General features: G+C 48.2%; 5 protein-coding genes across 18 annotated transcripts in view; 2 read left to right on the top strand and 3 right to left on the bottom strand.

Annotated features, from left to right (window-relative positions):
• Window positions 1-295: 295 nt before the first annotated feature.
• On the top strand, window positions 296-5437 carry tas1r1 (taste receptor, type 1, member 1; the record flags this gene model as incomplete). Its single annotated transcript, XM_079742329.1, has 6 exons — window positions 296-462; window positions 592-904; window positions 2176-2943; window positions 3306-3542; window positions 3962-4082; window positions 4512-5437. 6 exons carry the CDS (start codon window positions 296-298, stop codon window positions 5435-5437), a joined length of 2532 nt encoding a protein of 843 aa, XP_079598455.1.
• Window positions 5438-7345: 1908 nt separating this feature from the next.
• LOC307079822 (uncharacterized protein) lies at window positions 7346-7956 on the top strand (the record flags this gene model as incomplete). Its single annotated transcript, XM_079742328.1, has 2 exons — window positions 7346-7411; window positions 7522-7956. The coding sequence occupies 2 exons, from the start codon at window positions 7346-7348 to the stop codon at window positions 7954-7956; spliced, it is 501 nt and encodes a 166-aa protein (XP_079598454.1).
• Window positions 7957-10226: 2270 nt separating this feature from the next.
• Window positions 10227-11062, bottom strand: LOC307079519 (uncharacterized protein; the record flags this gene model as incomplete). The annotated part of the gene is made up of 2 exons (XM_079741902.1): window positions 10227-10667; window positions 10997-11062. 2 exons carry the CDS (start codon window positions 11060-11062, stop codon window positions 10227-10229), a joined length of 507 nt encoding a protein of 168 aa, XP_079598028.1.
• Window positions 11063-15656: 4594 nt separating this feature from the next.
• LOC307079335 (transcription factor HES-5-like) lies at window positions 15657-16278 on the bottom strand (the record flags this gene model as incomplete). Its single annotated transcript, XM_079741598.1, has 2 exons — window positions 15657-16067; window positions 16207-16278. 2 exons carry the CDS (start codon window positions 16276-16278, stop codon window positions 15657-15659), a joined length of 483 nt encoding a protein of 160 aa, XP_079597724.1.
• Window positions 16279-21202: 4924 nt separating this feature from the next.
• Window positions 21203-25568, bottom strand: part of ubr4 (ubiquitin protein ligase E3 component n-recognin 4) — a gene marked incomplete at its 5' end in the record, with an annotated part of 57147 nt that continues 52781 nt past the window's right edge. For all 14 annotated transcript variants that reach the window (XM_079741620.1, XM_079741626.1, XM_079741628.1 and 11 more), the window contains 6 exons: window positions 21203-22802; window positions 22933-23095; window positions 23526-23616; window positions 23775-23999; window positions 24605-24799; window positions 25193-25318. In XM_079741620.1, the coding sequence (XP_079597746.1) occupies window positions 22738-22802; window positions 22933-23095; window positions 23526-23616; window positions 23775-23999; window positions 24605-24799; window positions 25193-25318 (865 nt within the window). In that variant the 3' untranslated portion in view covers window positions 21203-22737. The remainder of the gene's footprint in view (window positions 22803-22932; window positions 23096-23525; window positions 23617-23774; window positions 24000-24604; window positions 24800-25192; window positions 25319-25568) is intronic.

Genomic DNA, 25568 nt, shown 5'->3' with positions numbered 1-25568 from the left:
AGAACATCTGATCTCATTACACTCTGAGCTAATACTTTATGGTTGGAAAATAAAAGATACAAATGTCCTCATGCAAATAGCTGCACCTTAAATCAACAACCGTGCAAAGATGCAAAATACCAACAGGGACGTATCTCGTCACACCCCATTTCCTCATCTCAATCTCATCCTTCTCTCAGTCATCATCCTTGCATCCGCCATCCTATAATACCAGGAGGTACAGAGATATAACCTAACAATCGCTACCTATATTGGTCAGCGCCAGACCTGAGGCAGTATGTCTAGCGCTGTGGATATGCTTTGGGGCTGGCTCGTGCTCCTCTTGACTGCGGTGGAATCGGGAGCTGAGTTCCAGAGAAACATGCTGAAACTTCAGGGGGACTACTACCTCGCTGGGTTCTTTCCGCTCCACGACAATATTCGGACCAAAAGGGAAAGGCCCATCTTGGAAGACTGCAAACTGTAAACATTGATTTTTTTTTTTTATTATTTATATCGACTCATTCAGCCTTTACAGCAATATGTGTGTGTGTGTATTTAGGGCAAATCAATTGACTTAAATTGCTTTCCAAACGTGTTTTTTATATCCAGAGGAACAGAAAACAAGCATGGCTACCACCTCGCCCAAGCCCTGAGGTTCGCTGTGGAGGAGATTAACAACCGAACAGGGCCTTACCCCAACCTCCTCCCAGGGGTACGGCTGGGCTACCACCTCTACGACACCTGCGCCATACAGGCTGGCGTCTTGGCCAGCGTGAATGTGATGCAAGACCAGGAGGAGATATTGCGGCCGCTACCAGGCTCCAATCCGCCCAACGACAGCCCCGTGGCCGTCATTGGGCCAGACAGCAGCAGCAGGACCATGCCCACTGCCGTGCTTTTGGGGGCCTACCTTGTGCCTCAGGTATCCTGTTGTTACTGGGACTTTAGTCAGGACATTGTATCTCAGGTATTCTGTTGTTACTGGGACTTTAGTCAGCACCTTGTGCCTCAGGTATCCTGTTGTTACTGGGACTTTGGTCAGCACCTTGTGCCTCAGGTATCCGGTTGTTACTGGGACTTTGGTCAGCACCTTGTGCCTCAGGTATCCTGTTGTTACTGGGACTTTAGTCAGCACCTTGGGCCTCAGGTATCCTGTTGTTACCGGGACTTTAGTCAGCACCTTGTGCCTCAGGTATCCTGTTGTTACCGGGACTTTAGTCAGCACCTTGTGCCTCAGGTATCCTGTTGTTACCGGGACTTTAGTCAGCACCTTGTGCCTCAGGTATCCTGTTGTTACCGGGACTTTAGTCAGCACCTTGTGCCTCAGGTATCCTGTTGTTACAGGGACTTTAGTCAGCACCTTGTGCCTCAGGTATCCTGTTGTTACTGGGACTTTAGTCAGCACCTTGTGCCTCAGGTATCCTGTTGTTACTGAGACTTTAGTCAGCAACTTGTGCCTCAGGTATCCTGTTGTTACTGGGACTTTAGTCAGCACCATGTGCCTCAGGTATCCTGTTGTTACTGGGACTTTAGTCAGCATCTTGTGCCTCAGGTATCCTGTTGTTACAGGGACTTTAGTCAGCATCTTGTTCCTCAGGTATCCTGTTGTTACTGGGACTTTAGTCAGCACCTTGTGCCTCAGGTATCCTGTTGTTACTGAGACTTTAGTCAGCAACTTGTGCCTCAGGTATCCTGTTGTTACTGGGACTTTAGTCAGCACCTTGTGCCTCAGGTATCCTGTTGTTACTGGGACTTTAGTCAGCACCATGTGCCTCAGGTATCCTGTTGTTACTGGGACTTTAGTCAGCACGCAGAATTGTAACAGTAGTGAGAGTGGATAGGATTGTGACCTTGCGGTTTTATAGTAATGAATGAAGGGCATTAACATTTTGTTAAATAGTTTGAAAAATATATAAATAACGAAAAGATGAATCATTTATTTATGTTAATAAGACAATAACTAAAATGTTGCAACCGTCTCATGTCTTGCATAGATGCACAGTTCTCATGCATCTATGTGACCATAGTTCTTGCTATCAGGCCAATCCAAGGGGTTGCTCCAAACACTACAACTCATACTTAGATGTGGTCTTTACCACTGGATGGGTTTCTTTTATATGCTTTGTTTCGTATACATTTCAATCTACCAAGATGACTGTCCCATGACGTTTATCACCGGGCACAATCTTTCAGATCTCCTACGAAGCATCGAACGAAATGCTGAGCAACAAGGCGGTCTACCCGTCGTTCTTCCGCACCATTCCCAGCGACACGATCCAGGTGGCTGCTATGATACAGCTCCTGAAGCACTACAGGTGGACCTGGATCGCCCTCCTGGGCAGCGACAACGCCTACGGGCTGCAGGGAATGCAGAGCCTGTCCCAGCAGTCCGCCTACCATGACATCTGCATCGCCTACCAATCCGTGCTTCCCCGACGCACGGCTGCCAACACCCAGATGCTGAGGAACATGGTGGACGCCATCCTGAGGACCAACGTCAAAGCCATCGTCCTGTTCTCCAGCAAGTCCCGACTCCAGGGCTTTTTCCCGTTGCTGGTGGAGCGCAATGTGACGGGGAAAATCTGGATCGGCAGTGAGGACTGGATCGCCTCCGCCCTCATCGCGGACATCCCTGGTATCAGGACCCTCGGCACCTTCCTCGGAATGTCGGTCAAGTTCAAGGCTATACCTGGCTTCGGGGGTTTCGAGAGGAAAATGCAGGAGATGTCGAGGCATATCGACCCCAGTAAATTCTCCAAGCTTCCGCTCGGCCCTCTGGGCGAGTGCCTCCAGACCTCCGACGGGTACATCCTGGCGGCCAGTGATCACCCGATGGACTCTTACGACTTTGCGTCCTCCTTCAACGTGTACAGGGCGGTGTATGCGGTGGCTCATGCGCTGCACCAAACGCTAGGGTGCAACGTCGGAGTGTGCCAAGCGAGGACCATTAACCCCTGGCAGGTGAGCTGGAGCACGTGAGATGAAAAGCGCACGGTTGGCTAGTACAAGGGAAACCTAATACTTAATACACGACGAATGATGAATGGATAACCGGCCCCTGGTTTACCAGAAAAGGCCATCCATCGCAAGCCCTTTCAAAAAAAATGTGTGGGGACATCACACTTGGGAGAGTCCAACTAGATGTATGTTGACAGAACAGCCCATTGTACAAGTGGTAAGAGTCCACTGGGTATGCTGGTACGGTAGTGTAGTTATCTATCATACATCTGGTTGGAAACTCCCGCATGTGACAGCTACGGTTAGGCTAGGATGCATCAGCATGCAATCATTTTGTACATTAACCTTTTTCCGTTCCCAATCAGCTCCTGCCACTGCTTAAGAAGGTCAGGTTCAGCGTGGGCAACTCATCCATGTACTTTGATGAGAACGGAGACCCGCCAACAGGATATGACATTGTGGCCTGGCTTTGGAGAGGAAGTCAGTGGATTGTCAAAGAAGTGGGCTCCTACACCCCTTCTCCTAGCTCGCTGACAGTCAACACCTCTCTGATCGAGTGGTCCCTTCCTACGGACGCCACATCAGCAGGGCCGGATGGACAGGTGTTATGTGATGTTGTTACATTAAAAAAAAAATCTATAATATGAATTCAGTCTAATTCAGTAGTTCCCCGCACTTTTTTTTAATCTATGGTCGCGTTTATAGGTTGGACATTGACCCTTATACATGCCATGCATCTTCTCTCACACGTATTGTTTAAACCCAATTAACATCTGCCGGTAATATCCGTGTCCCAGTGAACCTATTTTAGTCGTAATTAGTTCGTGGGAATGATTCATTAGGCATTCTGTTCGATTATACAGAGGCCTTTTAAACATTTTAAATGACACTTTTAAACCAAAAATTATAATTTTTGTCTGACGCGATCTCAGCGTCGGACATATCAGGTGACCGCAGGTTGAGAACCCTGCAAAACACCCTACAGAATCAGTGAAACCGATGTTTCCTGGGTTTCCTCCAGGTTCCTCATTCCATGTGCTCCCCGGACTGTGATTTCGGCCATCGAAGACTGCAGACTGGACAACACAAGTGCTGCTTCGACTGCCTGGCCTGTCCCGCTGCTACATTCCTCAACAAATCTGGTAAAGGGTTAGGGTTAGGGTTAGGGTATAAGTATCATACAGGAAGTGCAATGAGTAGAAATTATATATGCACTATATTTGGAACAAGAGCCGGTGTTATTTAATATTGCAACAAGAAGTATGGACAGATTGAGACAATTTTACATGCGGCTATATGTGCATTAATAACAATGCATGCATGCGCGGTTTTCACCAGCAGAGGGCGCCACTACAACATGTCATACACTGAATCAACGGTCATTGAGGTTCATTGGTCCCTCGTCGATGCATAATTTCAAACGCCCTATTACGGCATTTGGATGTTATTATTTTTTAGAAAGTCATAGTTTGCAGTATGGGTTAGAATGTTTAACTGAAAAATATTGTGAGACACCACCATAACTCCGACCCTTAACTTTGACTCCTATCTTTCACTTTCCTCCCCCCCAGGAGCCTCCAGTTGCCAGCCCTGCCCTGAAAAGGAGTGGGCGCCCCCGAAGAGCGAGAAGTGTCTGCAAAGGACCCTGTTGTTCCTTGCCTGGGACGCCCCCCTCTCCGTCGCCCTGCTCCTCCTGCTGGCCGCCACTCTGCTGCTGACCACGGGCTCGTCCGTCATCCTGCTGCTCCACCTCGACACCCCGGTGGTCAAGTCGGCGGGCGGCCGCACCTGCATCGTGATGCTGGCTTCGCTGACGGCGGCGGCGGCAAGCGCCCTGTGCCACTTCGGCCTCCCCACCCGGCCGGGCTGCCTCCTCAAGAAGCCTCTGTTCGTGGTCAGCTTCGCCGTGTGCCTGGCCTGCGTCACGGTCCGTGCCTTCCAGGTCGTCTGCATCTTCAAGTTCGCGTCGCGGCTGCCCATGCTGTACGACCGCTGGGCCAAGAACCACGGGCCCGAGTACACCATCCTGGCGGTGTCGGCCGCCGTGCTGTGCGTCTCGGCACTGAGCGTGGCGGTGGACCCGTCCGGGCCCTCGGCCGACCTGCGCTTCTACCCCGACAGCATCGTGCTGGAGTGCAGCCACACGCTCTCGCCGGGCTCCTGGGTGGAGCTGGCGTGCGCCTCGCTGCTCAGCGGCCTGTGCTTCACCCTCAGCTACATGGGCAAGGACCTGCCGGCCAACTACAACGAGGCCAAGTGCGTGGCCTTCAGCCTTGTGGTGTACATGATCAGCTGGATCTGCTACTTCACGCTCTACCTCATCAGCCGGGACACCTTCACCATGGCGGTCAACGTCTTCGCCATACTGTCCAGCGTGCTGGGCGTCTTCGGCGGCTACTTCCTGCCCAAGGTGTACATCATCATATTCAGACCGCAGATGAACACCTCTGCCCATTTCCAGAACTGCATCCAAATGTACACCATGAATAAGCAATGATTAGAGTGTGTTTCAAAAGTGCTAAACCCCCCAATCTACAGCTACGGTAGTGATCCCAAACAGAACTTTAACAAGCACCTCACAAACAATGAAGTAAATAGTTAATCACAGTGGGGGTGGCGTGGATTAGTGGTTATAACTATAGACAATAGGTTGTGGGTTTCGAACACACAGGTATACCTGCAGGCGTCCTTAAGCAAGATGCCTTATCCCTACCTGCTCCTTAATGTTGTGTTTATGAATGCACTGTATGTCGCTTTGGATGAAAATAATCTATGATAGGGAAAAGTAGGCAGGTACGAAGGCAGATGTCATGATGCTGCCCAATTAAAAAAATGTAGTGATGAGACAACTTCCAAAGACTGATTTTTATATATATATATATATACCTCACAAACATGAAGTAAATAATTAATCACAGTGGGGGTGGCGTAGATAAGTGGTTATAACTATAGACAATAGGTTGTGGGTTGCCCGGTCCTATATATATATGTTTATGACATTATTTTCTGATGTGTAATTTTTCTTTTGTAGGAACATCAGAGGAAATGAGACTTGTAATACCTCCTCCCTTATCTAATAAATGTATGAATTGGACTATTATTCTATCTTAATGTTTGTTTGTTTGTTTATAGACATATAAAACACATAGACACACAGACACACCAACCAGAGAGTGCTTCTCGTGGGGGGTTGGGGTGGATATAGGATTGTGTTGTGGAGGTCAACAGGTCAGCCCAGCTGACCGGGCGCGGTGTGAGTAGACTCCTTGCTTGACTTTCCCACAGTCTCTCCAGCCACCCTCAGCCTAAAACCCTTAGTGAACAATACAAGCGTGCTATTGGCGAAATAGATGGTTGACTGAGTCTCATGGCGATCACCCATAGAGGCACAGCGACTGCCAATGGGAAAGCGGTCAGGTTTTGTATGAGCTTTGTATCCGGGTTTCATCTACAAGCCTTTTATTTGTCACTGATTAGTATAACATTTTTAATTAATTAAATAATCGTAAAAAAATGAGTGACCTTTTCCATGCCTGACTTATCTACAAGCCTTGCATTTGTCACAGAATTAGTATACCATTTTTTATTAATTAATTGATTGTTTTAAAAAAATAGTGAGCTTTTCCTTAACAGACTTAGAAAATCCCATCTGTAGCCAGTGTTGTCTGCAGTGGAAAATAATATAAATTATACATTTAAGAGAAAATAATTACAGAAAGAAAAATAAGAAAATTGCAATCACCATACGTGAAATGTGATATTTCCCGAGGCAAATTTTCTGCAATAAATACTCTATTATGACGCCATCACCCAAAGGGTGTACATAAATGTAAAGGGTTCCTTATCTGGGTTCATCTTTCATTAGGCACTGCTTCCTGGGCCCCGGCTCGTCCTAATGGGATTCACACAGGAATGATTTAGCCCCGCCATCACCACCTGATGCCCCTCATCTCAACCCCCCAGGGTCCTGTCCCATTCAGGCTCTGGAGCTCTGGTTCAAGTGGGCTGAGGGAGATAAGGACGCAGTGTCTGCACTGTATCTGATAAGACATGCAGTCCATCACCTCCATTTGATCCCCACCTGATGAATGATCACCATGATGGGGTTTCTGCTTTTATCTGTGCCGCTCACCTTGTGAACACCAAGAGAGAGAGAGAGAGATAGCCAGAGAGTGAGAGACGGTGTGAGGAAGAGAGTGACAGAGAGGGAGAGAGATATGGATCTGCTCCTCTTGATTGCTGTGTTTGTGGTCCCTCTGGTGTCCTCCGAGTGTGGGAACGGGAGCCGGAGCAGAGACACATGCAGAGGTTGTTATGCTGATGCCCCGTCCTATAAAGAGAGGAGGCTCGAGCATCAGTCCTCAGCACTCAGACCTCGGAGAACCTGCCCCGTGACAACACCTCCATGGCTCCCTGCTTCGGCTACAACTCTGCACACCCCGGCTGCTTCCCTGGGAAAGACAACCGCAGAGTGAGTAGTGGCACTCCGTTAGGGTCTAATCACCTGCTACACCTAGGACTAGATCTACTTGTGTTGTATCTGCACACAGCGGCTCACCTCCATCTCCTTTCTCTCAGCAGTTGAGGAAGCCCAGAGTGGAGAAGATGCGACGGGACCGCATCAACACCTGCATCGACCAGCTCAAGCTCCTCCTGGAGAAGGAGCTCCACCAGCAGGAGCCCAACGCCAAGCTGGAGAAGGCTGACGTCCTGGAGATGACCGTCTGCTTCCTGCGAAGGCAGCTCATGCACACGCCCGGAGGCCTGGACCTGCTCTCCTCTGTGGGACCCAGTAGAGAGACCTCCCTCTCTACCGCTCCTCCTCCTCCTCCTTCTCCTTCCTCGTCTCTCCATGGTCTCCGGCACCAAGAACATCAGGGGGAGCTTCTCCTCCTGGCCCAGAGAGACTTCACCTCCTCCTCCTCCTCCTCCTCCTCCTCAATCAGCTCCTCCAGCATCTCCTCAACCCACAGACCCACAGGCAGCAGCAAGTCTCTGGTCTGGAGGCCCTGGTAGTGGAGACGCTCTACAGCAGTAGAACCAGACCCACAACCCAGAGGATGGTCTCTCTTCGTGGGGGAGGACATCATCGTTTCCAGACCCCCGTCTTCCACGGTGGGTCACTTTATGGTACATCATATTGATGGAAAAAAGTAGCAATAATGTTGTAGGGTAAAGCTGTGTATAGCGTTGCCTTGTAGGAAATATTTATTTCCCTTCTGAGATCACTCCCTGATCATTTAACAGGGTAGTGTCGCTGTATCCTCTATGAGAATATCCTATGTACTGGGGGTTTTACCTCAAGAATGGTTTTAAGATGATGTACAACTGTGAGGCTTTATGCTACATGAGGATGATATTATATTAAAGCAGCCAAGTCCTTTATTCAGGATTATAGGATATTTGTGGCCCAAATATATGTGGTTTAAGTTGTTGAGTTGCAATTCTTTGCTATTAAGTTGCTATGCAATTTCAATGTATGTACAATTGTATCTCAAGGTAGGAAGAGGTTAGTGACTGTCGATGGCTGTGTGCCGTTGGGACAGATCTGCCTTTCATAAAGGTGCATGGTGCTTGACAGACGTCAACAGGCTGTAGTTTGCTTTTGCAGCAAAATTGGTTGTTTTATATGACAAAAGTATAAATCCAGTACTGTGTATTGTTGGTGTTGGTGTGTGATATTCACTGCTATTGTAATATATTATTCAATGTTTTGAAAAATAAAATAATGTTCAAAATATCCTCCTATGTATTCTGTCTGGTCCTCTCACAGAGACATGAATTAGCGTTCAGAGCAAATCTCCAAGCGGAAGGGTTTTAATATCAAATGTGAAGCCCAGCCACACATTCCCAATACACAACAAATCAGTGTTGATGTTGATTAGGGCAGTGTTCATGTTCCTTTAAATGGCTTATCCGTACAGTGACATGCTAAGGCAAGTGTCCTATCTTGGATTGGTTAGGTTCCCCATCATCTAGGAGTGAATCGTCCCGGGTCTGGTCAGTTTTAAGGGTGTTCGACAACCGAACCAAAGGGTTCTGTGTTTAAATTCCGATCTTTACAATCTACCTGTAGGCACCTTTGAGAATAGTCTCTACCTGCTCATTAAAGGTGAAATATTATACCACCAGGTGTGAGGGTGATTAGCTGCAACGAGCCGTTTTGAGAATCTTCCTTTAGTGACATCACCAGTGGGCGTGTCCAACTAGATGTGTGCTTGATAGATCAGTCTACCAGCCTACCCAGTGGACTGTAGCAAACGTTGCTCATCTGTCCGTCAAACATCAAGGTGGACACGCCCACTCAAAGCAGCTTGTAACGGCTAATCACACTCACACCTGGTGGTATAATATGTCACATTTAATGACATGTGTCTTACTAAATTCAAAAGGTGTTTTGGACACACATGTCTCCTCAATGACTAATATGTAAATAATGGTTTATTTACATATTTTCATGTTGCGGCTGCCTACTGCTGACGTTCCAACAGTTTCTACTGGTTGTAATGCATGTGCCTACTTGAGGCCAACCAACCAGATAGCCAGCTGGATCTAAGTTGAGGACAAACAGTACAAGAACAAAACATCTTTATACTGTCACTAGAATGTAGTGTGCCATAATAAAAAATAGTTGCTTGCTACATGTAGGCATAACTGATATAACATTTGGTCATTTTTGTTCCCTAAATGTACCATGTTCAATCTCAAAGCAAAGTCATAGGTGTTTTCAGTGATTGTATCTTTATTGGTAATTGTCATACAAAAGTACATTTGAGGTTTAAGAGCATAAAGGTGATCACAGACTCACACGCACACACACTCACACGCACGCACGCACGCCATATGCACACACACACCCACACACACACACACACACGAGAAATATTCTCCAAAAGTACCTAGCAATATTTCATAATCATAAACTGATTACACTGTTACAACAACAGAATCTAACGAGATGAACTCCACTGGAGTAAGCAATCGCTTCACACTAAAAGCTCCCGACGATACGCAAGAAAGCTCTCCACTTCACAATAAAAGCACCAGTTCTTCGATGCCAGTAAGAAGCATCACAAGTTCAGCTCAAGCAGGAGCACCTTTAAAAGCAAATTTAAAAGTCAGCCTTAAACTTTCAACAACAATAATTGCTACTTGGTTCCATCAATGTGATGATAACGCGATGAAGGTTCATCTCAAGAGGGATTTCAAACGCAGATCTCCTCCACCACGAAGAGAGACCATCCTCTGGGTTGTGGGTCTGGTTCTACTGCTGTAGAGCGTCTCCACTACCAGGGCCTCCAGACCAGAGACTTGCTGCTGCCTGTGGGTCTGTGGGTTGAGGAGATGCTGGAGGAGCTGATTGAGGAGGAGGAGGAGGAGGAGGAGGAGGAGGTGAAGTCTCTCTGGGCCAGGAGGAGAAGCTCCCCCTGATGTTCTTGGTGCCGGAGACCATGGAGAGACGAGGAAGGAGAAGGAGGAGGAGGAGGAGCGGCAGAGAGGGAGGTCTCTCTACTGGGTCCCACAGAGGAGAGCAGGTCCAGGCCTCCGGGCGTGTGCATGAGCTGCCTTCGCAGGAAGCAGACGGTCATCTCCAGGACGTCAGCCTTCTCCAGCTTGGCGTTGGGCTCCTGCTGGTGGAGCTCCTTCTCCAGGAGGAGCTTGAGCTGGTCGATGCAGGTGTTGATGCGGTCCCGTCGCATCTTCTCCACTCTGGGCTTCCTCAACTGCTGAGAGGGAGACGAGATGAAGGTGAGTTTCGATTTCTTTAAACAACAGCCTAAAGAGCGTCTATATTTTTCATGCAACCACTCTTTTCCGAAATTAAATGTTCGTTCAAAACCGGACACAATCTGTGACTGGGTGGCTAAGAAAATGCAACAGGTACGACAGCAGCGATTTTTTTATTTTTTTGTAAAGCGCCGAGATTTGTGTGGTGGTCGCACACTAAAAAGTAAGCATTAATTCTTATTTCCACCGGACTCCCAAGCTGCTTACTACTGTTTACTAACCCGGAGAAATGAGTCAATCAAGGGTACAACCAAACGCCAGTACTTACTCGGAGGTTGTCTTTCTCAGGGAAGCCGCTGTGGTGTACAGAGGTGTAGCTGAAGTGCGGAGACATGGTGGTAGTGTGTTGTTGCTGTCGGCAGCGCAGAGCTCTGATCCCAGGGCGGAGTCCAGCCTCCTCTCTTTATAGGGTCTCATTAGCATAACATAGCCCCGAGGTAGGCCGTGGTGGTTGTTTGGCTGGGGTTCCCACACTCCGAGACGCCCCCCGCAACAATGGCTGACACATCAATAACTCAGGGCAGTGTCCGGTGCAGAGCCCTGGTTCCCATGAAACCAGAGAGCTGGTAATCGATACATTATATGCAGGGCAGCATTGATTCTTATCACGTGAGGTAGGATTGGATCAATTGAAATCTAGGTCAAATTCAGACCTAGATCTTTCGATTGAAAAAAGCAGAAGGGGCACGTTTTGATGACAGGGAACAGGGCAGTGTACGTGTGGTCTGGGGAAGTTTAGGCCAAAGGTGTTACCCCAATAAAGCCATATCTTATTGGGAAGGAAGGCTTTCATGTCTGGTTAAAAAAAAACCATTCCCAAAATGTGATTAAGTCACCAGGCAAGAAGGCCAGATCCAGGGAACATAGAATATCACAGAAACTTCCCGTTTCACCATTTTAAATGCACCGAAACAACAGAGCAAACTGCCACAATATACACCAAACGAGTTCGCCGTTCAAGCCCACGTGCCGGTGGACCAGACGCTTCTGAAGTCGGAAGGATCAAAGGCGGCGGAGGACAGCAGGTGTGAAAGCCGTAAAAGTGACTCATGCGCGTGAAAAGAAGAAGTAAAGACTTTATTACTTAAAATTAGTTGTAGTTATTCTCGTATGGCATGGGTCTCTCGCCCCCCCCCCTCCTCGTGAAGTGTTTGTCTGCAGAACTGCAGAAGTGTGTCAAAAAGCACGAGCAGGGAGCCGGGGCGTACAGCCGCGTGCGCGCGTCCGGTCGTGATGCAGTGCAGAAAGTCGCGCGCCCTCCGTCCACATTCCGGTCACACTGCGCAGACGAGTGTCCACGCCAAACGACAGGCGGCTCATTGTACCATTGTGTTATTACCCCGGCAATAATGGGAGCTCTCTCCGCTAAATGGCCGTGGACTGTGGGAAAGTTCTGTCCGTTGGAAACCTGGCTGCGCTTTTATCGCCCATTTGGCTGTTGTCGTCATTCTCATTTCTTAATCCAATGAGCTGTAGCCTGTTAGCCTAGTGGTTTATTGGCTGTTCAAAACTGGACGGGTTGCAGACAGTGCTCGTTTAAAAAACAACAACCATATTGTAGAATGTAGTCACACACAGTGCAGCAGAGGTTATCCACTGCTTTAAATAAACATTGTGGGACGAATCATAAACCAGCAAGAGCCAGCGTGCTGTCATCAACCTGTTGCCGTCCTATATTCCATGGTTGTAAATCATTTTTACCCTAACCCTTTTATTAATTTTCCTCTATTGAGCATGCGTCGTCAGGGTATTGTCAGGTCCTTTCTAAGAAACGCGTCACACTGGCAATAGGCTGAAAGCCGCTTGAGCCACGTGCTGCATGCAGTGTTGGCGGCGTCAAAGCGCACCTCCCAGATGTGAAAAGCCAGACTTGTGAGTACAGCAGTCTACCGACTTTCCCACCAGACACACACGCACGCACGCACGCACGCACACACACACGCACACACACACACACACACACACACACACACGCACACACACACACACACACACACATACACACACACACACACACAGTCAGTGTGTGTAAAGGAGCTACTGAAAGCCGCTCCCTTCGTGCTCCCGGGAGAATGTTAATTGATCCATTGTCGGGGGACAAACAGAGTCGGACCATCTGGGGGGGTTGCGTAAACTGAAGGAAGAGCCAGGCTCTCAGCCGGCTCTCTCAGTGTCAAGAAAACACTGTACATAATGTACATAGGGACACACTCTTGAAATGCATCTTCATTTGGCTATACCTTGATAGGAAGCATAATATCACGTCTAACGAAGCGGCTAAAGCATGGACATGAGGGGAATCACATCGTTCATTTCTTTACAGTCAAATATGGGTCAGCCGGGATAAAGACAGCTTATTTCTGCTGTATTTTATTTTGGATTGTTCTAATGCAGTTGTGAATTGTCAAGTGAACAACTTTTCTTCAGTGACTTTAGTCTTTTAACAAAAAAACAAAAACAACAGGTGCATGTCAAAACACCAGCGCTTCCAACTTGGCCACCATATCCTCTTCATCAAGTTACTCTGCTGCACTATTTTGCAATCTGTGTTTGTTTGTGTGTGTGTGTGTGTGTGTGTGTGTGTGTGTGTGTATGTGTGTGCGTGTGAGTTTGTGAGTGAGAGTGTGTGTTTGGATGTGGATGTGTGTCTGTGTGTGAGATCCCGAAGGCATCTAGCAATGTGTGTGCATAATTTTGTGTGTGTGTGTGTGTGTGTGTGAATACATGTGTGTTTATGTTTATATGTATGTGATTGTGGGTGTTTATGTGTGTGTGTCCGTCTGTCTGTTTGTGTGTTGTGTGTGTGTGTGTGTGTGTGTTTGTGTGTGTATATGCGTATGTTTCTGTGTTTGTGTGTGTGTATGTGTGTGTGTGTGTGTTTGTGTGTGTATGCGTGTGTGAGAAAGTGAGTCACCCATCCATCAAGGGATTTGAAGCGGTGCCATGGTCATTCAACTAGTGGCCCCCGGGAACCTGTAGCGGCCCCCAGCCACAGGCTGGTCTGGGGGAGTGGGGGTGGTGGTGAAGGCATTGGTGGTGGTGGTGGTGATGGTGGTGGGGATGGTGGTGGGGATGGTGGTGGGGATGGTGGTGGGGATGGTAGTGGGGGTGGCGGTGGGTGCAGTCTCCCAGCCTCTCTGTGAGAGTCTCATCTCTGCTTTCCCACACTCTGCGTCTATTCAGCCCCTCCCCCCCCGAAACCGTAGACAATGGAAGTGTGTCTTGTTACACAGCCGCATTAGCGACGGTGTTTGATCTCCCCTCGTCGGCCACGGGGTGGGGTGTGTTGGGGTGCAGTGGGACGGGGGGACGGAGGAGGAGGGGAAGTGGTCTGTTCCCCTAGTTAGACCATCTGTCCTGTCCTGGACCAGACCCTGAGAAAAAACTCTCTCTCAGGGCTATAACTTCTGCAAGCAATGGGGGAAGACTTCAGTAACACTTGGGGGAGGATGACGGGGGGGGGTACAATATACTGGGCAGAAGACTGTGTGTCTGTGTGGGCAGCCCCCCCCCCCACACACACACACACACACACACACACACACACACACACATCCAACCGTCCAGTATGCGTGTATTTTAAACACAAACAGTTCATGGATTTCAAATTGTACACGTCATCACGCTATTCATACTAAGAATCTAATTTCTAGATTCAGAATGACATACTTTATACACTATATGTATGATATCATACTATGAATCATATTTTCATTTACTATGATGGGTGTGATGGTGGGATGAACATTCAATTGGATCTCAATTTACATAAATAAATATTATAGTATTACTTAACAGACTGATTATGTTGAATATAACCAATGTTAACTGTTATGTATTTAATATGTTCAAGGCACATCTATACGTACCACCCCTATAATACTGTCTTAGCACCCTTTTTTGTAGAATGTTAACAGGTAAAAAAAAGACGAGTACATGAGTAGGACTATAAAATATGTTAGTTACTACATTCATTATTGTTATCTAGATAAACTTAGAAATATAAGTTTCATGTCCGCTGATAGGACACTTGTTGGACATCGTGGTTTATTCACACTGTATGACAATGTTAGCGTTCAATCCTATCTTACTTTGACTGTGTTGTAAATAAGGGCTAACTGTTCAGTAAGTTTGGAAGTCGGACATATTGTTCTTCATAAACTGAACCGGTTTGGTATAGTGTATGGTCACACCACAACTATGTCATCATTGGTGGTAAACTACTATATATTAGTGTTTACTAAGTTATTGTTGTTTTGGATTGTTTACATACATAATTTAGATTCAAGAGAGAAAGAGCAACAGACACATGTGTAGCATTTGACAAACTTCACATGAAGTTTTCAATTTATTTTCACGTCTTCTCAAAGAAGAAATATAGTGTTCATCTTCACAGAGATTTAAGTTGGCAACACACAAAGGTCTCCTTTACAAAAGGTATCCACTTGAAGAAAAGGTACATTATCAACAGTAAACATTGCTATTAATAATATCAATTGATACAGAATCCAACCACATAATGGTTTACACAATAAGTCAGTTCATCACAATCATAACATGATTTACATCGATGAGAGATCCATTGGATCAATTTAGGGTTTTAAAGTAACATTCCATGATACACGGTATCAAATATGGCGTTTGGGAAAGTCAAACTGTCGTGGTAAAACACCCTCCAAAAAGAGGGTGTGCACGACACATACACATGGTGTACATATATTAACGATTCAATCCTTCCGAAGGATCGCAACACAGCCTCAAGTCTTCCCCTCAACGGAAGTACCTCAGCGACGTAGGAACGTGTCGCTACTTTTACAAAAGAAAACAACGCAAGATGCGTGCGTCGCTCTTTCAACCTTGTGGTCTATGACCTCCATAGACGTGGGTCTGGCTCGGATGGCGTTCAGTCTCTTGGATCGCTTGCTCCGTTACCAGGGTCTCCACACCGGAGCCTGGCCACCCTCCTTCACGGCGGAGCCGGTCTGGTGAAGCGGGGAGCCGGGTGGGGAGACGGAGACGACCTGGGGGGCCCCGCTGGAGGCCTGCAGGCCCAGGAAGTGGTTCAGCAGGGGCCCGCTGGCGCGGCTCTTGGACAGGAAGGTGACGGCCTCCTGGACGCAGTGGGCGTAGCCTTCGCCGCGAGGCTCGGGCTGCTTGTGTGTGCTCTGCTCGGGCCGCCAGACCTTCAGGTAGGACACGGCCATCTCCAGGATGTCTGCCTTCTCCTGCTTGGAGTCTGGCTGCTTGCGGACAAACTCCTGGCCCAGCAGGGACTTGAGCTGCTCGATGCTGGTGTTGATGCGGTCGCGGCGCAGCTTCTCAACCATCGGTTTCCTCAGCTATAGAGAAAGAGAGCAGAGAGGGAAGAACCGTTAGATCAGCTGAACGATGTTGAACCCCCTTTTTGAACATGCATATAACCCGAAAGCTGGAATGGTACAAGAGGAACACCGAGTGGTGCGTGGTCTTAGAGCTTACCTTGTGAGTAGATGTGAGGTGCTCCTTGGAGTGGTGAACGTTCCCATTGGTAGTGGCAGTAGTAGGAGCCATGGCTGTCCTAAGAGAGATGCGTCTCGGTGAGAGAGGAGGAGTAGGAGCTGTAGGGAGCCAAGCGCTAGCTGGTCTGTTCTGGTCTCTCCTCTGCCTCTGGACCCTCTATTTATACTCCGCCAATCTCCATGTGAATGCGTGGGTCTCGGGCCGGTTGCACTTTCTCATAGGTCCATCGGCCAATCAGAGGGCTCCCGGGAAGGGCTTTGATGACCGCCACATGCTCAATGAAGTGTTTATTGCCGCGGGGACAATAGAGTGTGTCTCGGGGGAGCAGGTGGAGGAATAGCCTGGCTGGTGAAAGAAGGGAGTGTGGGAGAGTGTGTGTGGAGATGGGAGGGAGGGAGGGAGGGGGCTGACCCCAGTGCTTGTGGGGATGTGGGAAGCGGGTGACCCGGGAGAGAAGCATGCCGCCGTCTCTTGTCATCTCTTGTCGCACGTCGTAATCGAGCACAAAGTGGTGGTGGTGGTGGTGGTGGTGGTGGTGGCAGCCGCGTGTGGGAAGGGGTGTGCTGGTCAGAGCGGGTGTGCTGGTCAGAGCGGGTGTGCTGGATGCTCCACCATGCTGGGCCACGAGACTGGGCTCTGCTGAAGGGATGTTCACTTCAAAGCATTCAGGACAGCTTCCAGCACCGGAGCCCCCCTCAGTGGGATTCTCAGGAATACCGTTTCGTAACTGTACCGACAGCGATGTATATTTTGTCACTTTCTTATGATAAATGTACTTATTGTAAGTCGCTTTGGATAAAGTGTCTGCTAAAAGCCCTAAATGAAAATTTAAATGTAAAATAACCCCCAATTTCCCAAAAGGGAAAAGATGCTAAAAGTACGTTCATTTGGACCACTGTCATTCAACACCCATGAACTAGACCTCCAGAACATTGTTCCATAATGAAAGATAATATCTGGAAGAAAAAAACCAACGATCTGAAGCTTGGGGGTTGAATGGTGAAGGTATCGCATGGTTTTTTTGTGATGTCAAATTCATAGTTTGTTTTATTTCTTTCAGGTATCTGAATTGAATCGACCAAAGTCCCCACCACAGCCCACAGTTACAGCGTCTATGACCCCGGCTCCATTACAGAGAGGGTTCAGTGTGGTGTGTGTGTGTGAAGTGTGTGTGTCTGGGAGTGTGTGTGTGGGACCCCAAGTCGCCACACGCTCTCAGCACGTTCTCAAACCATAAAGCACACCTCACACACTCTTACACACTCACACACTTCCTTCTCTTCCTCCCACGGCACACACACACACCCCCACCACTCCTCAGCCCCCCTCTCCACACACACTGTGTTACCACACAGATGGGCACATACACGCGCACACACACACACACACACACACACACACACACAGATATAGTCACACTGAAACTGAATTTCTAATAAATATGAAGACAACTTTTTTTGTCTTTATCAACGTGTATGTACATGTGCATAGACAGACAGACAGACAGACACTGCACACAGACACAGACACACACACACACACACACACACACCACCCAGCTGCGTGCCTCTGGTCGCACGCCCCTCCTGCCTCTCTGGAACGTGAGAGCGCTGACGGTCCCGGGCTTCCCACACTCCAGCATTATTGACACACACACACACACACACACACACACACACACACACACACACACAAACACACTGGAAAACTGACGCTCACACACACACACACATACAAAGGAAGTGTGCCCTGGCCAACAAAGACCAAGTGACCGACTTGCTGCCCAGCCTCACCCCCACCCCACCGTCTCCTTTACACACTCTCTCTCACCCTCTCTTTCTCCCACACTCACCCACCTCTCTCTCCTCTGTTTCCCAGCCCTGGTGCTGGTGGAGGCGGTGGTGGTGGTGGTGGTGGTGGTGGTGGTGGTGGTGGGGGGGGGGGGGGGGGGAGTGCAGAGCAGCCAGCCCAGCTCCAGGGTGCACCATCTGGAGCGGCCGCGTGCTATTGTGGCCCTCGCCATGGAGACACCCCCCCCCGTGAGAACCAGGGCCGCGCCGGGAACAGACACCCGAGCAAATCCGGAGAGAGAAAAGAAGTCAAGAGAATGACACACACACACACACACACACACACACACACAGACACGCACAAGAAGTTTGTTGACACACACAACGTTGATTGGGCCTCCAGCAGACGCTGATTGAAAGCGACTCAAGTGATTCACTGAGGTGGGCCGACGTCGTGCCGTTCCAGAGCAGGTAGGGGGTCTGAAGGCATTGCAACAGGACACCTACAGGTGGATCGCTGTCCCCGGGGATCGAACCCGGAACCTCTCGGCCGGGCTAGTCATACACCCTCTAGTAGCCACTGAACGTTGCATTTAATAAATATATCATTTGTTTCAGAGATCTGCCCATGCTCGGTTCAAAAGCCTTAAGCAACACAGCACCAGCTCTATAGAGCTGGTCGTGATCTGCATGTATAACTTACAGAGCTGCAGTCTGGATCACATCTCTAATGCATGCAGAACTCTACGTCTGAGCGTGTGAAGACATGTGGAGCTCCTTGCAGGCAGATGCTTCTGCTCTGCGTTCCCACTGCATATCACTCCCTTCAGAAAGTCCTACAGACATATTTCACCCTGTCATCCCAGATCCCACGTAGGCTGAGTAACAGCCTGGTATATATGTGTGTGTGTGTGTGTGTGTGTGTGTGGGGGGGGGGGGGGGGGGGGGGGGTCCTTACTCCCTTCCCATCCGTTTGTTTGCACTGGTGTGTGCCCATGCGTTCCATTCATTCTATTCACGCACATCCTATTGTCACAGCTCTGGCCCGTGGTTGGCTAATATGGTGAGAACCAGAATCACATTAAAGCTGCTATAAGTAGTCTGGGGAAACTGATACCCAGTGTAATCACAACACTCCACACTTTGTGTTTACCACACACACGCACACAGACGTCGGATAGCTGCACTGCAACAGTCATCATGAGGGATCAACAAACAAGGTAACTTCAAACCAGGTCAATTCTGTGATTCATCAGCAATAGCCTTTAAGGCGATCAGAATTTTTTTTGTAATTGTTTTGTGTTTATGTTCCAACTCTAGTGTTGAACTCTCTCAATCAATTTTACTTTTCCAGTCATGTCTTACATAATTTTTATTTCCTCAAATAGTAAGTTTGAATGTAATGTAGTTCGGAAATACATTTTACGCAACAAAGTAGGATTGTATTAGGAATAGGCCTCATTAAGTACTTCCCAATGTAGCTTTAACGCTGCACTAGGCCGACTCTGAATGTTAATCGGTCAATGTGATGTCTCTTCAGCATGTGCAAGATGATGAGTTTGGAGAGGAAGTGCAGCGATGGCGCCGGAAAGCTCCGCGCGGCCCTGGAGACTCAGCTCCTCCATAGTGACCTCTCTGGCGCCGACGTGTGGGACAAGACGGTGTCGTTCTTCGCCGTGAAGAAAGCCCTGCTGCTCTCCCCCGGCGGCTACAGCAGATCGTCCAGAGACGCCATCCGCTTCTTCCCGAAAGCCGCGGAGGACGTGGCCCCGCTCTGCTGCCAGTAGTGACGGAGTGGACAGACGGCCGAGTGGGAACGAGCTGATGAAGAAGCAGGGAATACCCAGCACCATTTTTGTTTTTGTTTTAAAGACTGGCTTTCACATTGAAAGAAATATATTTTTTAAGCAAAATGAACTATTTTTTATGTCTAATGTTTAGAATTATTTGTACGTTTTTTTAAAATGATTTTTGATGGGTTTATAAATAGGTCTTTGTTAAATAGGTAGGTTTTTTTTTTATTCAATGGACCATTAACACTGTGATGTGGTCCATAAATAGACCATGCACATCGTGCCTTAAACGAATATCAGTCCACTAAACATAAGTTAGGATACTTTATCATATATTCACGCCTCATAGTATGAAACAAAACGGCAGATTAAAAAACGAAAATAAAAGCGAGCCGGTTGTTCAATAGGGTCGAGAGGTGCGAGTGATGGTGAAGACTGCTTAGGGTTTTTGGGTGGAATATTTGTGTGAAGAAAGCATAAGGGTCCCCATGGATTCCTCTGAGTTTGTGTGGAAAATAAGCCATATTGCCTTATTGAGGAAGTGTACTTCCTTCTGTATATGCATTCATCGTTGTATGAATGTCAGGAATCCTGTGTAATTTTACGTTTGCGTGAAAGAAAGTGTTTTTCTTTTTTGGAGTAGGCCTTATGTTTTTCATATTTTCAAAATGTTTTACCATACGAGTTGGAAAATTGTTAAAAAATATATATGAATTGTTAAATTCGTAAAACTAGATTTGTTGTGTTTTGTCATTATGATTTTCTTTCCATTTAAAAAATGTGGCATTCACGGTTTGACAGCTTTGTGCTGGTTCAACGTTTCTGTGCCTGGTTGGCGAGCTGTCATGAAGTTATTCAGGTGTTGTAATTGTTTAAAAAATAAATTGTACATTTAGTTCATGTTAATACGTCAACATTGTTCTGAAAACTTTATATCCGTCGGAAACCGAGTTGCCACTATATTCTGAGTAATACTGCCCTCTAGTGGTATAAAGTAAATGGGGCAAACAAAATCATATATTCCCATTCGCCATTGCAAAATAGTCTAGAACCTCTCAGTTAATTTTCAATGGCCGAGGGCCATTATCAACGGAGCAAATGCCTCTGGACCCAATGAATAGACATACAACCAATCTGGGCAACGAAACGTGAGCCACATCAATGCCAACCAGTCCCATTTTAGACTGATTGGCCCGACCCGTGCCAGGTCTGCTCAAAATCTGTCTGAACAGGACGGAGACCTAACGCATAGGCCAGAGCAAATAAAACATGAGCTTGCAGATCGGTGATGCAACTATCGCAAGCCTAATACACTCGCCACCCATTACACCGTCAACACGCAAAAGGGCACTCTGCCCGGCAGGAAGAAGAGGTTACAGCGGCAGGACAGCGGATAGTTATTACGACTTTATTAATCATAGGCTAGATCCAAAAAGCACACATTCAGCGACAGTTGGACATTATAGCAGCGGGAAATAGGCAAATGAACAAGAAACTGGCTGAACTCCACACCATGCATTCGGACATGTACAGGGACGCCACTTTGTAACCGGCGTCTAAAGAGTTTATTTTTCGCTGACGGTGCAAACTCAGCGGCACTTTGCTTATGAGGAACCTGCTCTGGGTGGTGTGTGGGGGGGCTGACAGGAGTGTCACCATGGTAGTAGATCCATTAGTATAAAATGCGATTAGCAGAGTGATCGAGAGAGTGGGCCGTCGTTGGAATATTCAAACTAAACAATAAAAGGAAAAGCACGCAGGTCCATTTATTCTTCATTTTAGTCAGGTCAGATGTTTCATCGCACGAGATGGAATCGTTCACAAGCTCCTCTGTCACCAAAAGATGGCTTCTTCGCAACAAAAAGAATAGAGAAAACAAAAAAACTTTAAACCCCTCTTTTATTCATCTTTCGCTCCATTCGCTTCTGCGATCGATAAAAGACACGTTACACATGCACTCAAGCAAAACGTTACTCATCTGCCAATCATTCACATTCCAGTTAGAACCTACATGAAGACCAACCGCAAAACAAAATTAAACGAAAACTTCGATCACAGCCGCGGGACGCGTCACCATTAAAAAGAAAAAACAAACAGAACCAAAACCAAAAACAAACTTCTACAAACCGAACAAAAAAAAAAAAGGTTAAAACAAATTCCACTCTCTAAATATGTGGTCAAATCGCCAAGCAATGGTATTTTTTTTCCTTTTTAAAGTTACCGTAAAGATTGCACCCGAAAACAACAACGAACGCACTGAAATACAACGTGTGGTAATCCAACGCCCAGAGAACGTTGTGAACATGAGCGCTTACATTTTCCATCCGGGGCCAGAACTGTGGAAAGTGCCGTATTAGTCACCATATGGTGACCGTTTATGAACAGCGAGTAGTGAAGCAAACAGAAATAAGGCCAGAATATGCCAGAGACCTGCGACTCAAGTCTCTCCTTCGCTTACATTAAATAATGGTTTTATGGATTATCTCACAGAGAAAGAAAGGAAATCTGTCCGCATCATGTTCACAACATCCAGTCTGACGGGCCATGGTGGCCATGTGGGGGAGGGGGGGGGGCTCGGGCCCCTGATCTGTGTTACGGTTTAGTATCGTGTTAGACTTCAAGGTTGCCATAGATGGATGAATTTCTTAGTTCTACACATAGTTTCTGCTTTAAATTAATCAGCAGGGGTCAACAGAGTGAGAGAGAAGCACAGTATTCGTGTGTGTGTGTGTGTGTGTGTGTGTGTGTGTGTGTGTGTGTGTGTGTGTGTGTGTGTGTGTGTGTGTGTGTGTGTGTGTGTGTGTGTGTGTGTGTGTGTGTGTGTGTGTGTGTCTGTGTGTGTGTGCGCGTGTCTGAGTCAGAGCTGTCCTCGGGTGTCATTAGTAAAGTTGGTGTGAGACTAGTCGGGTGGGGGGGGTGGGTGCTGTTCAGGGCACAGAGTTCAACAGATCCTGCAGGAAGAGATCCGGTTCCGGGATGTCCGTGAGCAGACCTGGAGGAGAGAAAGCGGAGTCACAACACCGCAGGACGCATCGTCACCATCACGACCAAATACGGGCAGTCCCAACAGCTAACCAAGCTAAGTCAAACAAGTGTGAGAGTGTGTGAGTGGGACCACTGACCTACGACGTCCAGGAATTCGGAGAAGGACTCTGCGGGCATGAGCTCGTCCTGGAAGGTTCGGAGCACGCGGTCGGAGGCCTCGTAGATGGGCATGTCGTTGTGGCGCACATACTCGGCCAGGGAGAAGGACCAGCCGCCCTCTGTGTTGCTGGTGGGTACCTTCTGCACGGCCGCCGGGAAACCAAGGGTACGGAGCCAACGGAGCGGAGCCAAGGGAGCACCAGGAGCCAATGGAGAACCAGGAACCAACAGATGGGGTCGAGGGAATGGAGCCGATTGAAAACCAGAGGCCAATGGAATGGAGCCAACACATGGAGAACAATGGTCAGTGTCATACTCCATCTGTACCGCTGTTAGCTTTAATCAAATACAGACGCAGTGAATGCAGATGCAGGTCAGCCGGCCCGAGTGAGGCGTGCCACTCGAGGATGCTGGGTATCGAACCCAGCGCCTTCCGGGTGGGAGTTCCACACCCACGTCGCTACACTAGAACTGATGTGTCACGTTCTGAACTAAATGCATCCTGGGTCGGTTCATGAAGGATAGCATCTTGAGATCCCTATGCTACACATGAATATCCACACGGACCTACCCTGAACATGTCGTAGACCAGGTCCACCAGGCCCCAGAAGAGGACAGGAGAGCGGTACACGGCGTACTCCTTTGGTGATTTATCTGAGAGTCTGACAGGGGAGACGTCGGGAGACACACAGGTCAGCAGAAAGCGTTTGGAATACATCATCATCATCATTATCAATGTCACAGGAAGAAGGGTTAAACATTAGAAATACAAAGCAGCGTTTCTAATTGCTAAGCCTCCTAGTCCTTCAGGTTCTCCTACTTGTTGGTGGGGGCGGGGGACAGCTTGCGGGCGTGCGCGGCGATCAGGAGCCGGCGCAGGAAGTGGAGGCGGCAGGACCTCCAGCGCTCGGGGGGCAGCACGTGCATGGCCAGGACGCAGAAGTAGTGCGGGCCGTCCACCTCGTAGGAGCTCTCCACCCACTTCTCACACGGCTGCTCCTGGAAGCTCTGCAGGTTCTTCTCCTCCCGCGACGTGGCCCTCGTGCTGTTGTTGGGGTGGGGGGGGTGATGGTTTAGACGGTGTCTCATGGTGTTGTTGGGGTGGGGGGGTGACTGTTTAGACGGTGTCTCATGGTGTTGTTGGGGTGGGGGAGGGGGGTGACTGTTTAGACGGGTCTCGTGGTGTTGTTGGGGTGGGGGGGTGACTGTTTAGACGGGTCTCGTGGTGTTGTTGGGGTGGGGGGGTGACTGTTTAGACGGGTCTCGTGGTGTTGTTGGGGTGGGGGGGTGACTGTTTAGACGGGTCTCATGGTGTCGTGTTGCCTAGCTGAGCGTGTCGTAAGGTAGGGCTAAACAATTCGAGGAAATAGCCTAATTGCGATTTTTCTTATTAAAGTTCCTTATGTTCTGAATTATCCACTAAACAAGCAATAGATCATTCCTATCTACACAACATTGGAAGCAGTCAACATATAAACAGCTCCTTCCTTTAGGCCAGGTCTATCTGTTGTGATGAAAAATAGATGAAAATAAATAAATACGAATCTTACTTATCTCCAGTGAGTAACAGTGACAAATCCCCCGCAACATTAATGTGTCGGTCTTTATCCCATCGACCGATCAGCCCTGTGGTAAGGTGTGGGTACGTACGTGTTGAGGACGTAGAGCACGGTGTGGAGGATGTAGGGGATGAGGTGGATGTTGCTCTCGCGCCCGCCTCCGCCCGAGTCCACGCTGAAGGACTGCTCCGTGGCGAAGCGCAGGAACAGCAGCTTGGTGTCGTGGACGTTGAGCTGGTAGGTGGGCTCTCGCTGGCCCGTGCACTCCTGCAGGTACGTGTTGTGCCTGCGCCGCGGGGGAGAAGGGGTTTATATCAACCTGCTGTACCGGGACGGTGGAAGAGGAGCCCTGAACAGCGTCCCCTACCAACAGGATTTGAATAATTGTTTTATGGGGACACTATTTTCCGTCAGAAGTTTACACCTTTTTTATTATTATTGCGTAGGTTTATGGGGACATGATAGAGTATCATTGACTATTAAAAAAGAGCAAGTTCATTAATAAAGAAGGAAACATGGGTATAATCCTCCGTGAGACATTGTCACCATGGATAATAATCATATTACCACAAAACGAAATTGTACATCCACAACACAAGGCAGTACATGCCAATGAGCTGGATCAATTACAAAACCCGTGTGTGTGTGTTTATGTGTGTGTGATGGGGGGAGGTCTCACCTTGCTAGGCAGGTAGCGAAGGCCGACTCTGGTACCTGTGGCCCCCACACCGGGAGCAGTCCGTTACACCTGGTGTTGGCGTTCTGGAGTGCAGCGCTCTCCCACTCCTCTCTCCCACGGGCCAGCCTGCCGGAGCAGGGGGGGGGTTAATCCAACGCTAACAACCACCGTCAAACATAAGGCAACAACCACAGGCTCACCAAGGAAGAAGATTTTGGGTGCAGCTGCTTAAAATCACAAAATAACAAAAAACTACTCCAGGGTATCGTGATTCATTCCTAATTTTGTGATTTGGCAAACCCTTTTCTTGGCAAAGTGAATTTGGGCACAAGTTAATAATAGGAAGGAAGGGATGAGGCATCTTGTATTGTTGTAG

This window comes from Pollachius pollachius (genome assembly GCF_949987615.1).
Source record: "Pollachius pollachius genome assembly, chromosome: 8".
Taxonomy (NCBI): Eukaryota; Metazoa; Chordata; class Actinopteri; order Gadiformes; family Gadidae; genus Pollachius; species Pollachius pollachius.
This window is presented reverse-complemented; position numbering and strand designations above follow the sequence as displayed.